The 13,782-nt window shown below is 50.7% G+C and overlaps 1 protein-coding gene across 1 annotated transcript in view; it reads left to right on the forward strand.

Moving 5' to 3' along the window:
• LOC105701108 (protein slit) overlaps positions 1–13,782 on the forward strand; it is a 113,007-nt gene that overhangs the window by 88,707 nt on the left and 10,518 nt on the right. The window contains exons 2-6 of the mRNA XM_012427553.2: positions 7,383–7,454; positions 7,872–8,015; positions 12,019–12,090; positions 12,838–12,909; positions 13,149–13,362. Of these exons, the coding sequence (XP_012282976.1) occupies positions 7,383–7,454; positions 7,872–8,015; positions 12,019–12,090; positions 12,838–12,909; positions 13,149–13,362 (574 nt within the window). The remainder of the gene's footprint in view (positions 1–7,382; positions 7,455–7,871; positions 8,016–12,018; positions 12,091–12,837; positions 12,910–13,148; positions 13,363–13,782) is intronic.

A 13,782-nucleotide genomic window follows, 5' to 3' on the forward strand; every position in this document is an offset into this window, starting at 1 on the left:
ATTTTACAAAAACACGGGTACCTGTACTTAAGAAATATGTTCATCGGAACAGAGAAACATTTCTTGGAATAATACCGAGGAAACGTTTTGGAAATTCAGGGAAATAATTATTTAACTCATGTAGGTCGAATAAATTCCACGATCTTGTCGACGTTTTCGGACGGTTGCGAAAATTTTATTTGGGGTAAAATTCCTTGAATGAAAACTATGTCCCTTTGGTCGCAGGAAAATCCTCTCTTGGGAGAGCGTCTTTCTCGTTAATTTTAACGGATCCTTTCTTGACACTGTATGCGTTCACCGTGTAAAGGGACCCAGGTGTGTTTAGACGTTTTAAGGGACACGTGGCTCAAAACACGTGTTTTAGGAGAGAGGAGATAACGGAGGGACATCTTTTTCGAAGCCGAGGAGGCTTTTACGCGTATCCGGGTTTTAAGATTACCTCGTCTCGTTAAGGACGACGCTATTCGGGGGCGTCCCCGGTGAAAGGGGTGCTTTTACGGCGGGATAAGTTTCCGAGAGAGCGATCGGTTATTACCGGCCGAGGCCGGCTGGCCGTAACGACGTCTGGCAATTAAGAGTACCGCAGCGGAAACGTCTAGCGATAAATACCCGCCGATTCGGGGCCGGTTAATCGAAAGGCTCGGCGTATTTATCGACGCCTCCGGGACGTCGTTCTCCACATGGCCGCGTGCCTCCAACTTGGCACGCTTCCTACGTAGACATGGGATACACAAACCCCACACATTGATCCCCCCATAAAAGCGACGGAAATAAAAAAAAAGAGAAAGAGAGAGAGAGAAAGGAGGTTGTCCTGCTTTACATACTTTTTTAAAAATTTTTTTACCTGGAATAGCCTGTGTCGCGCGACGCAATATGGCGACAGTCCGTTTAACGACATGAAAGAGAACCTCCATGATTGACGGATTCTTAAATATGCAGGGGAGGGGAGCGAGATTGAAGCGAAAATGGCGTTCGCTTTTGGTGCTCGGCTTGGCCTTTTTTGCGGTCCTTTTTTTATCCCCTTTTTGGTTTTGTTGGACGATGTCGCGATATCGGCGCCGATCGTTCGCGAAGGGTCGAGCCCCGGGGCGCGCGGCTCCCGGGCGGGCGCGATAAAGCCGGGAGAAAATGCCGCTTTCCGGGCGTAATTACATCGTCCGCCCCCGAGGGTTGTCGAGGTTGGATCGCGGATTACGCCGGCCGTTCCTGGCCGGGGCAACGTACCGATTCCTGGCCGCGATCTCGCCCCCGTATCGCGATCGAGCGCCGCGCGATCGACGACGCGGCGGCGACCTCGTCGTCTATCTTTTCAATTTTCCCTTCACGCGTCGCGACGCCGGAAGGGGAGGCGCGCGACGCCGGCCGAGGATGGATTCCCCGACGTTTTCCCATTACCGCCGCCTCTCCCGGTGCGGCTATCGCTCGGCAACTTTCAAACGTATCTCGTCCTCGACGCGACTCGTCCGAGGAGACGGCCGCCATCTTTCTTCGGGCCGCGTCTGCACGGGAGATACCCGATAGGGGGGAATTAATCTTTTCAATTTTCTCCCGACGGCCAACCGAAGAAGGAAGGGGACCTTCTCCGTTACCCGGGCACTCGGGGACGACACCAGGAACGACGAAATCCGTGTTGCGCCGACTCGAGCGAGGACTCTTGCGAGGTGCAGGTTTCCAATATGGCGGCCGCTCGCGTCCTCCGCGCCGCCATCTTAAATCTTCACGAATATCCCGCAGGGGCTTTGAAACATGTTTTCAGCTCGCAAACGCGCGTTCAATTCGTCCGTAGTCGCTAGTACGAGGGAAATTCTCTCTCCTTTCACTTTGAAATTCCGAACTTCTCGAAAATTCCTACCCAACAGAAAGACGGAAAGGATGCTCGCGACAAAAGAGCCGGCGTAATCGCGCCGAACGAGCGGCCGCTCGTCACCCCTTTCGCTTGCGGAATCTTGCCAATTGCGCTTTGCCCGGCCGCCGGCGGCGCGTGTAAAGCGACGCGCACTCGTTAAGGGTGTACTCGTAAAAAACGACGCGCGGGTGGATTGCGAAAATAATTGCGGCGACCTCCTCGTAACCCTGGGCGAAATTACGCAGGTACGCGCGTACCTACGTGGATGTATAATAACGGAAGCGGCTGCGAGTGGACGAGAGTGGTGAGGACTTCCCCTCTCGGCTCTCTTTCTCTCGTAAATTATCGGCAAGGCTCCGCATCCCTCCGCGCGCGAATCGCAAGCGATTACAAAGCGACTGTAATTTCTCTAACGTGGACCCCCGCGAAGCAATTAACGGGCCTCGTGGTCGGAACTGGCGCCTCCACCCTCGTCGAAGAGATGGTCCTAACCATCGCTTTTCGACCACCTTATACCTTCTTTTTACCATAAAAATCCTAGAATAATTATTTTTACAATTATTCTAGATATCTTGTGTTTGTTTTACTCGCGACCTGTAATTAGAAATCCACTCCATGGATTTTTTCTCGATGGGGGAAGAAACTCCCTACACAGTCATTGGTTTTTCGATTAGGATGGTGAATCGTCTATGCCTTCGTCCTTGACAATTACTTGAAAAATTGCCCAAAGTACTTTATCGGCTCATCAGCTGTAAATAGTGGAGAAATATCCCGTGGATCTTATTTCTTCGTTTTTTTTTTTTTTCTTCGCAGGGAAGGAACTCCCTGCTCGCTCATTGGTTAATGGCGCTCCCGAAAGTTTTTCTCCTCGGTAGTCGCGATAAATCGTCGGCCACCTTGTACCTACCTTTCTACCCTGTTAAAGCCTCCGAACATGAGCTCAGGTACGCCCCTGAAAAACTGGTAATTCAACAGGCCGCGGTATCGACGACAAGAAGGCAGCTCCTTAACGATACGCGACCCGTCGAACCGCGGCCTGTATATTCCGATTCGCCTGGTATGTGGCCGGACCCAATAAGCACCAAGTGGTATAAATAAAGGATATTAAACGTTTACCATAAACGCCCGAAGCGTAGATTGCGCGGCTAAATGCCCGCTCGATACGCTATTTATACGCCATTATTCGTTTAACGGGCCCAACGTAGGCGGATATTTACGCGCCGATTTTTCCCCGGACGAGGCGTACCTAATGTGATAATGGTGTACACGGGTGAGTACTCTACCGTGTACTCGACATTGACGATTCGGACATTCCGGATAAGTACCGTAAAACCCCCGAAAAAAAAAAACGTACACATATTATAACCCCCCTACAAGTCACGCGCCATGAACTACCTTAGGGGTACTCACTTCACGTTCTAATAAAAAATTAGTTATTACCGAGCAACTCGAAAATACTCGGTAAAAATACCTTTCTCACGGTCGGTTGCGGCGCTAAGTGTCTCGTTTCGAGACTAGTTACCCTCGTTGGGAATTATTACTGAAATTCATTAACTCCTCGAGGTAAAAATTGCGCTTTACTCGGCGCCATGTTGGACAAATCGCGGACCGAGTACTCGGCGACCCTTTTCTTCTTTGGTTCCTGTAACATTTGCCATGTATATAGGTTTGGCGCGGTATATTCTTAATCGAGGCCTACTTTTCGCCCACCTTCCTCCATTCGGCGAGGCACTTGGAAAGCGGCCATTCCTCCGGCATGAGTACGAGAAGATCATTATGCCGATTCGTGCAGCCTGACAAAGCGAACCTACAACTAGGAGCGGCGGGGGCCGGCGGTAGCTAACGACAACGAGTAAACCGGTAAAGCGCGGCTCCGGTAAAGCAAGTGCGGTACTCGTACTCGTCGGTCGTTAATATCGCGCGGTTCGTACCCCGGGCCGGCGATATCGATCGCCAGCACTCGCACGTACTCGCGCGAGTACGCGCGACCGTCCTATCGGCGATTCGCGGCCCCTCGTAAAATCCGACCGAGGCATGCGCCATTCCGGCGGTGCCCACCTTAATTGGCCCGAGTTACCGCGGCGCGTGTAATTTCGGAAAAACCGCCCCTTCCGCGAAACGACTCCGATCGCAGATAAAAAACCGGGGAAAAATTAGACCCCGCCGTAAATCCCCGCGTTGCCGGAAACGGCTAAACGTTCCGTGAAGATTTCCAGTAAGGACTTAGGGGAGGGGAAAGTTGGCCCCGTTTTTCCCCTTTTTTATTTTTTAATCCCCCCCACCTTTTTTCAAGTGAGTCCCACTCGTGGAGGCGCGAAAACCCGCGCGGCTTTAACGCGGAATCGCGAGCACGGAAGCGGCCGAGTGCCTGCGGAAACTTTGATCGACTTCCCCGCTCGGGGTCGTTTCCAAATTGGACGGAAATTTTGGCCTAGAGGTACGGCATTCGGGAATTCGAGGGAATTCACGCTATACGTCACGGCCCGACACGTATCGGCTACGACACGTGCCGAGGCCGGTCCGACAGAGCTTTGTAACGTGCGATGGAGATGTGACGCTATCCAAGATCAACCTGGAAATTCTGTTATCATTAGATGACGTTTATTGACTTTAACACCTCATCTGTCTCACCTAGGGTAGAGGATAAACCGGGGTGCAATTTCCATGTATCTCATCTCATTAAAGATCCATCTTTTTCGTTTCAACGCGAGACAAATTGATTAATTCATTTCCTCACGTGAATTTCTTCCCGTTAGAGAACAATTGTTTAATTTTGTCACGGCGATTTATCCTCTTCCTGGGGTTTTACGAGGTCGTTGGTGGAAACGTCGGGACGCCCGGAATTTATCGACACTTGTCGTCCTTACCAGTCGCCAGGTATCTGCACCGACAATCGCGGGTAAATGCGCATACTGCAACTTACCGGACTAATTACTCTCGGAGAAGCTGCGGTAACTGTAACAACAATCGCGAGTAAACGCACGAATGGCGACTCGGCGGTATTTACTCTCTCAAGAGTGCCGAGAGTAATATCGAACTCCGAGGAAATGCGCTCGGGTGGGAGATGAGCTTTCCAGGTCGCATTGGTCCACGGAAACGACTCGGCTTCGAGGAGAAAAATTTCCCTGGGAATTTCCTCGACGGTCAGCGGAGATTTAGTGTCTTTGAGTGACAAGGGGCCACCGGGTGCGTCGACGCCGTCACTCGTCTTGCCCGACCACGTCGGTGGCTCGGGTAATTAACGTTAACCCCTTCGTGGAAGATGGGGAGTTATTTTAATTGACCGTCCCGAAGAAGACGGGTGGACCGCGAGGAGTCTTCGTGGAAAGGCAAATCCGTCGCGACGCCGACGCCGCCGACGACTGCGACTCTTCCCCCTAGATCATTTGCGCAACTTGAGACTTTCGAAACCCTTGAAACACCCTTTCGCAAGAAATTTTCGATTTTTCGCCTTGTTTCTTTGATTTTCACAATTTTTTACCATTTTTAGCACTGATAACGATACGGTCTATCGGGTGATAACGATTGCAGGATCGCTATGTGCTCGCCGAACGGGATTTCATGCTTGGAGGGGGTACAGGGATAAAAGGGTGAGTCAGAAGTACGAGCGGTTTTCGCAACGTTGTCGCAGGTTAACAACTGATAAGGCGCTTTATCTGGATCCTGTCTACCGGCGATAACGCCGCGATGGGTCGGAATTTCACGAATCGTCGATAGACCGGGGAGAGGCTCGATCTCGACCCCCGGCTCGGCACTTTGAGGCGAAAGGGGATGGAAATAGCCGAGCCGAAGGGGTGGACGAGGGTCGCGGTGTTATCGCAGCTGTGATAACGCTGCCAGTGACACGCGCTGTTGATCGACGGGAGACGTTCCCGGATCGACGCCCGACTTTCCGCGTTTTGCCCCAAAGAGGACAAAAATTCCCAAACCAACAGTCGTCACCCTCCGAGCTCGGTGGATAAAAAAATTTCAAGGAATTTCTTTGAAAATAGGAGAACCAGGTTAGGTCGCTCTGAAATCAAATAAACTCGCTTAAATTAATTTTCAACTCACGGCCTTCTAAAATATGCGAATAACGTTATCTCAGTATTAACTAGAGCGAAGTTGAAAATATTTCTCATGAACGTTCAGAGGGAAGGAAAAATTCCCAAACCGTTGAAGCTCTGTGGGACGAGAATTTCAAGAAATGTCTACAAAAATAGGAAAATGAGGTTATATAAATCGGTATAAGGACGAAAGAAAATTTTAACCGCCTCATTTATGGATAGGATAATAAGGTTAGGAAGAAACCAGATGAGGTTCCTTTGAAAATCGGAAAAATCAGGTCGATTCAAGATGTGGTTGGGGAAAAACTCTCGATGCCAGTGACCGCGAGGTCGATCTTTAAAATCTCGCGAGTTCCCGCGGGACGCGATAACGAGTTGCGAGTGACAGCGTTGATAGGCTCTCCAGAGGCTCTCGCTCGATTCGGAACTCGCCGAGAAAGGGGATAAAAAAAAGAGGCGAAGGAAAGAGCGGAGGGACCAGGACGGGGAGAACCAGTTTAATAAGTTCTCGTGGCCGGTGGAAGCCGTCGTCGCTGGCGCGGACTGTGTTTGACAGCGAACGGCTTCCGCCGAGTTCTATCTTTCGTCGAAAGTAAATTTATACTTCCGCGTAACGAGGTCTCCCGACTTCGCTCCTTGACTAGCGACACGAGCTCCCGGAACGGCCGCGACGAGGAAACCGCGTAAAAGTGGCCGCATCGGGGAACAAATTAATCATCGATACCTCCCAAAAGAACCGAACTTACGTATTCCTTGAGAAATGTCGCTAAAACGTTTGACCGTGAAGTACGCTTCACAAACCGTCTTCACCCGCTCCAATATCCCTTCCACTTTCATGTTCAACGTCGATGTAACATCCATTCTACGTTTATTAAACCAACTTTTCAGTTACATGAACGTCGTTTGAAAGTAGTCCATACGTAAAATAGACGTTCGCAATCCTGTCCTATACGTTGAAATAACGTTAAAGCACCCCTTTCATCTCGACTAGGGGTAAACGCGTAGAAAAATGAACGCGTAAAATCAAGGTTTCTTGTGAATGTATATTTATATGTATGTAATATGGATGAAACGTGAATTACATTAGTTTGGGATTGTTGGCCGCGTCTCCATAGACTCCTGGAAATAATCCGCTAAGGACTTGCTTATTAAATTCATAGACTCTGGTTTACCGTTGATAGCTCAACGGTCACCTAGTGTGTACGTGTATCGTTTGCATTGAATTTCCGCGCCTTTATTCCGACACAATGCACCGTTGCGGGAATAAGTGATACGATGCGAACACTTGGCGGAACAATAATTGCAGTTCCCGTTACAGTGCGAGACCGCTCTAGCCGAGTGTTATGTAACACACGTATTGTGACCGGGAACATTCGTCCTGCGGCCCCGAGAGGCGGAAACCGCCATAGAGGGGAACTTAGAGAACGAGTCGATTGGATAAAACACGAGAATTACCGAGTGCTGAATCTTTGCTCTCTCTCTGCTTTCAGGGACCTCCAGGGCAACAACATCTCGGTCATCTTCAAGACCGACTTCGAAGACATGGCCACTCTTCACGTCCTGTAAGTGTTTAACCGTCACGTCCTTTTCTACACCCTTTTCCCTTCGTCCGGAGGAAACGTCGACCCGTGGGAATTTTTCTGAGAGAACCATCAACGGGGATTATCAAGTTTGTCGGGATTTCATCGAAGGTCTCCGGATTGCGATGGGTGCCAATCTAGAGCGTATCCTTGGCGTGCCTCCAGGTCGAGCGATTTATTCCCACGGATATCTTCTCTCCTGGGGAATTATCCTCTCTAGCCGGGACAATTTGTCTGGCTAATACATATTCGAAGCCGCTCGATCACTTGTCCGCGACTAAGAGACATTTCTACGGTCCTGGCTTGATTAAGAAACACCGCTCGAGTCCCACGATCGATGCCTTTCCCTTTCTCTCGAATCGACCGGCCACCACGACTATTTGCGAATTATTCCCGCAGACAATTGTCCAACAACCAGATCCATACGATCGAGAGGGGCGCCTTCCAGGACCTGGTCGGCGTGGAAAAGCTGCGGCTCAACAATAACCAGATTCGCTATCTGCCCGACTTGCTCTTCAGCAACATGATGAATCTCAAGCGACTGTGAGTATATGGAGTATCTAGAGGATGTAGAGTATTTAGAGTATTCGGCGTAATTACCGCGGAAAATGTCTCCTTTGAGGCACCCTGGAAGGTCCCGAAAAAGGACTCCGCGGAGGAAACCGACGAAAAAGCGGGGTTTAATCCGCACGCGTTCCGCGGCCTCTACGTGGGGACGTTCCGGCTCCTCCGCGAAAAATTCTCCCTCTGGCCGAATAACCACCGCGAAAACCGGCCGGAAACGGAATTCCAAAGAAGCGGCCACGCATAATCCCACATTAAATTTCCGCCGCCGTTAAAGCGGAGCGCACTCGGGAAATTACGCGAGAATAGGAGCGTTTTCGGGACGGAATGCCCGCCGCTCCTCGATTGGCCGGACTCTATCTCGCGGATAAAAAAACTTCTCGCAAATGCGGAGAATTTTACAACGTTTAATGCGTAAATCGAACCGTCGCCGTTTGCAGGGGGGAGAAATGCCTTCCGCGATCTCTTCCGCGTTTAATCGCCGCGGGTGCCGCGTAGGGCGGAAACCGCGGAATTTCATCGGCACTCGGAATTTCAATTTTACGCCCTCGCGGAATTTTTGAAACGCCGCGTCGGAACCGCGCTCCCTGCCGCGTTCGCGATGACTTTCCGGCATTTATATTCCGCGACATCCCGCGATGACGCCTCCCCGCGTCACCGCTGCGGAATAATCAGGCCAATTTCATCGCAATCCGGGCATTTTATTTCTCGTCGTATATTATACAATTACCGCGGCGCAATCTCGTTACTTGCCATTAACCGGATTACATTGCAAATTAAACTTCATAATGCCGATTAAAGTAGAGCCCGACTGCAAGTGCGATGGCGTTTCATTTTCCGCCGCCTGACTTCCCCCGGGGTGGAAATGCGTTTCCCCGGAGATAATTTACCGGAATCGCGAGAATCACCGGCCGAGCGGAATTTTCTATTATTCGTACTAATAAGGCCGCGACTCGACCGTGCATTTTCTTCCTTGAATTTTCCACGGCTTCGATTATTTGCCGCAAATCATGCCGAATTACTGCTGGGGCATGTAATCGCTATCCGAACGAGGGGCGATCGACAGTTCGTAACTGTTCCAGCGGATGTCTGGCCGGATGAATTACGAGATGCCGAAAACGTCCGCGTTTTTGCAGCCGGCCCGGCGCCGCAAAACTCGACGTGGATGGAAATCGATTTGCGGTTTAGCGGGGGCGGTAAAAATAGCGCGGAACGCGTGCCTTCGGATAGGAGCGACACTCGAGAGTTATCGCGATCCTCGGACGGCTCCCGTCTGGAAGCGGCACGAGGCGCCCTCGAGAAGTCGACCTCCATCCATCATGCACCAAGTGGATGGATGGACGGCTGGAATGGCAACTCGAAACTTTCCAGGACCTGGTCCAAGGTGGTTACGAGTCGATAAGTAGTTCCGCTGTTTAAGGGTCCGCCGGTTCCCGGTTCCCCAGGGCATGCGAGACCCCAGAGGCTCGCCAAAACAATAAACGCGTAATTGTCTTCTGCATTGTGATATATTTCCCATTGAACCAAAGAAATATTTCATTAATTCCAGGAATGATTATTTGGAATAAATTGAATGCCACATTTATTTGAGCGAAATTATTAATCTTCGAATTGACTGAATATCTCTTTGGTTAGATGAATTTTTCTTTTTCTCCCTGGGTGGAAATGGAGGTCCAGTTGGTCTTTTGGACGTTTCCGAAGCTAGGGATCCCTGATCCCATCGAAGTAAAATCCGGAACACAGAAGGTGGAGGTGGAAGTCGGACACGTCCCCAGGGTTCAAGGTGGTCCAGGAAACTCCAAATCTGGGAATGTTCGAACTCATTTCGTGAAGAGATAAAATCTTACCATGGTCGGACCACCTAAAGTGGACCCGCTCTTTCCCCAGCTCGTAGATCCTGATTCTTCGAGATTGGGTGGTCTTTAAATTCGAAATCCATTTGGTTCACCTGGGAATTGTTTTCTAGGTTTTCCTGTTTAAATAATGGGTCGCGAGCATGTTTACTCTGGGGAGATCGAACGGCCCTTCCATGGATGGCCTCCATCCGTCATTTACCAAGTGGATGGATGGGCGGCTGGAATGGCAACTCGAAACTTTCTAGGACCTGGTCCAAGGTGGTTAGGAACCGATAAGTAGTTCCGCTGTTTAAGGGTTCGCCGGTTCCTGGTTCCCCAGGACATGCGAGACCCCAGAGGCTCGCCAAAACAATGACGTCTCGTCAGGAAACACGCCATCCATTGTCTCCCGGTAATGGAAATGCAGTTGGCCTCTTCGACAACGATTCGGATGTTTCCGAAATTGGAAGCCAGTGGTCCTGCGAGAGTAGAATCAACTCGGAAGCGCGGAGTTCCATTAGGTCGAGACCAGAAGGTCGAAATGGTACCGGAAGCCGGAACCGTCCCCAGGGTGCAAAGTATCCCAAGGAGCTCCAGAAATCTGGAATCGTTGGAACTCGTCTCATGGACAGGATGATAAAAGCTTACCAGAGTGGACGGACCAAAAGTGGACTCGCTCGTAAATCGTGATTCCCCAAAATTGGATGCTCTAAATCTGGAATCGTTTTATTCGTGCCAGGAGTTATACCCTCGTTTCTCTTAAGAAATGGGTCGCGACAAATACCAACACTGGCGAGACCAAACGATCCTCCCGTGGACGGAGTCCATCCATCATCCCGTGGGTGGAAGGACGGCGACTGGAAGCATTCCGGGGCCCGATGATCCTGGCAGGAAGACTGGCACTATTTTCGGGCTAGATAGATGGAGAGGCGAAGGAACGTCCGAGAGCGGCTACCGAAATCAATGAGTATCTCGTTAAAAGAAACGCCGTCCATTGTGCAGGAGTAATGGGAATCCAATTGGACTCTTTGAGAATGATTCGGGCGTTTCCGTAATTGGATAGCGGATATTGCCTCGGCCCTGAAGAGTAAAGGTGCGTCCACACCGAAAAGCCGCGTTGCGCGCTTGAACTCGTCTTCAGGATTCGAAGACCCACGTGAAGGGTATATTAAAAAACCACCACCACTCCACCAACGCACATAAAAATATTCTCCGTGAAAAGTTAACCGAAATAATTTGTCGTACTTTGTTCCTATCTGAACAAGATTAATCCATGTAATCTGGATAAGAATTCCTGCGCACGGGGTGATTAAAAAACTACAATACGCGTATCAGGATCCCGAGTAAGGGACAGAAGGTCCGTATGCAAGTTTTATAAATTCTCTCCGACGTGCGACACCTTCGACGTCATCGGTTGACGTCGCGTTCGATGTGCGACGGCCTTAAGCCGCGCTCTTACTTAGCCCGGAAGAGTAAGTACGGTCAATGGACGGTGTCCAACGGGCCTCGTGTCCGGTTAGCTCGTAGCCGGTCAGACTTGGCAAGCAGCCTTTCGAATCTTCCTCCGGAGAGAGTAATGGGATCCCCTTTGATGCCGAGAAGGACGAGCTCGCGGCTGCGCCGTTATAAAGGCGCACTGCGCCTGGGTAGCGCGAGGAGCGCCGAGGTGCACCTCGGTGCACCATGGTGCAGCGGCATGCAGCGGCATGCAGCGGCCATTCAGGCGGGCGGAATACCGCGGAAAACACCGTGGCCCATCTGCATCGGCCTCCCCTAAACTTTCCAGGAACGGGCATGAATTATTTCCCGATTCGCGTGCCCTCCCGGCACGTACCCACCCTTCGTAATGCCCGGCTCGGCGCGGCGATAAGCGACAGCTCTGCCACTCGATACCATGAATTATTGAGCCGAGAAAATGTGGAACGAGCTCGCGACTGGTCGTTCCTCCGCGTTTCTCAGCATTTCTACGTCGCTAGGGGCGCGAAAGTCGCGACAGTCGCGACCCCCCGCGAAGCGCGGTCCACTTCCGAGGCGCAGCCGTCTTTTCCCGTGAACTTTGCCTGGTTAGGGGTTCTTCGCCGCGACAGCCCCGACCTGGCTTCCGGAAGCTCCGGTCAATTGGATGAAAGGCTTCCCTCTGCTTTCAGGGATTTGAGCCACAACCAGATCGCCATGATCGGACCCAAGACGCTCCGAGGGGTCTCCTCGCTGAAACACCTGTAAGTACGGATGTAACGTAATCAGCTCGGTTATGCCGACCCGGTGCTCGGGGGTTTCCTACCCCGAGAAGCCGAGAAACCGCCCCGGAGAGATTTATGGACGTGTACCGGGGTCCTGGAAACGCAACCGGGATCCTAAGTCCCGAAATCTTGGTCGACTCCTACGAGGATGATCGATCGCTGGGGACGCGATTCGTAGCCACCACCTCCGAGGGTGTTGCTCGGTTACGTAGGGGAAAGAACCCGAGTAAAATACCCAGAAATAGTATTCACGGGGTCAATAAAATAGTCCACTCGCCTCGGTAATTATAAACGAGGGGAATTGGGCCAGCGATGCTTTTTTGCGAAAACGTTTTTGCCCCACCGAAAATTCAAGAAACTGGGGCGGCACAAGTTATACCCGCTGTAGAGTTATTCTTTCCTGGACGACGATACATCGCCCATTCGATCGAGCAATTTCGTTAGCTAATTTATTCCCAAGTATTTGCAAGGAGAAAAAAAATTAGTTCGCTGAAACAAATATATATATACATTGTCGTCGAATCGTATATAATTATTTTCTTGAGATGAAAAATTGGGGTCGTTGGTTTAAACGAACTTTGTTTGCTCAATCTGACATTTCTTTCGACGTGTTTGATTTCATTGGACTATAACGTTCAATAATTCGAAATTTATGAATTTTTATTTTTGTGCGGAAAATTCATTTTCATTCGGATCGAAAGTAACCCGACTTGAACGCCTCCACAGGTTACTGGACAACAACGTGCTGACCTGCGTGGACGAGGCGTCTATTCGGGAGCTGAAGGACCTCGAGATCCTGTAAGTATCCATTAGTTTGACCGAAAATACCGCCGGAAAGAGACGAAATCGATGGGGATGAAACGTTCCCCACGTCGACGAGGTATTCACCGGAAACATCGGACAGTCGGTCCATTCGTTTCGTTTTAATCGCTGCCACGGTTAATCCCTCTGGAGCGGGACCCAGGACGAATCCTGTGCGGTTTGCGGTAGATCGGAACGTCCTGGTAAATCGAGGTTCGATCCTCGCCGTGTTGCAGCACTTTGAACGATAACAAGCTGACGAGCCTGGGGAAGGAGATGCTGTCCGGGCTAACGCGATTACGCACCCTGAGACTGGCAGAAAACTCGCTGGCCTGCGACTGTCACCTGTCCTGGCTGTCCAGGCACCTGAGGAGCTTCCCAAGACTCGGCCAACACACGAAGTGCTCCTCTCCTGCGCACCTCAAGGGCCAGAATCTCGCAGACCTACAAGTACGTGAGGAGATGAACGGAAAACCTACTTTCCTCGTACGACGACCTCTCGAGCTAACGGGGAGCGGAGAAGCGCGTGCTCGAGGACAAACGGATGGGCCAAACGCTCCTTTTGCGACACTTTCTGTATTTTCAAGGCACACACGTCTCTCCTACTTTCCCGGAGTTTCCCGGTACCTCCGCGCCAATTGTCTTTTTGCCGTCTCCCGACAGCGCCGACAGAAATTCGGGACACGTTAAGGGGATGCAAAAGTGGCATCCGAGGGAACAACTATTCATGAAACTTTCATTTCTCTTCAAATTTTATTACGTGAATATGGAGACTGTACGGAAGGTCCTGACACGCGTGAAATTTAGCATGAAAGATTTGAAAGGGTATGAGAACTTATTTTAAAAAAAATTGAAATTTCATGGGGACTC

This window comes from Orussus abietinus, unplaced genomic scaffold (assembly GCF_000612105.2).
Source record: "Orussus abietinus isolate OABI.00-Male unplaced genomic scaffold, Oabi_2.0 scaffold5, whole genome shotgun sequence".
Taxonomy (NCBI): Eukaryota; Metazoa; Arthropoda; class Insecta; order Hymenoptera; family Orussidae; genus Orussus; species Orussus abietinus.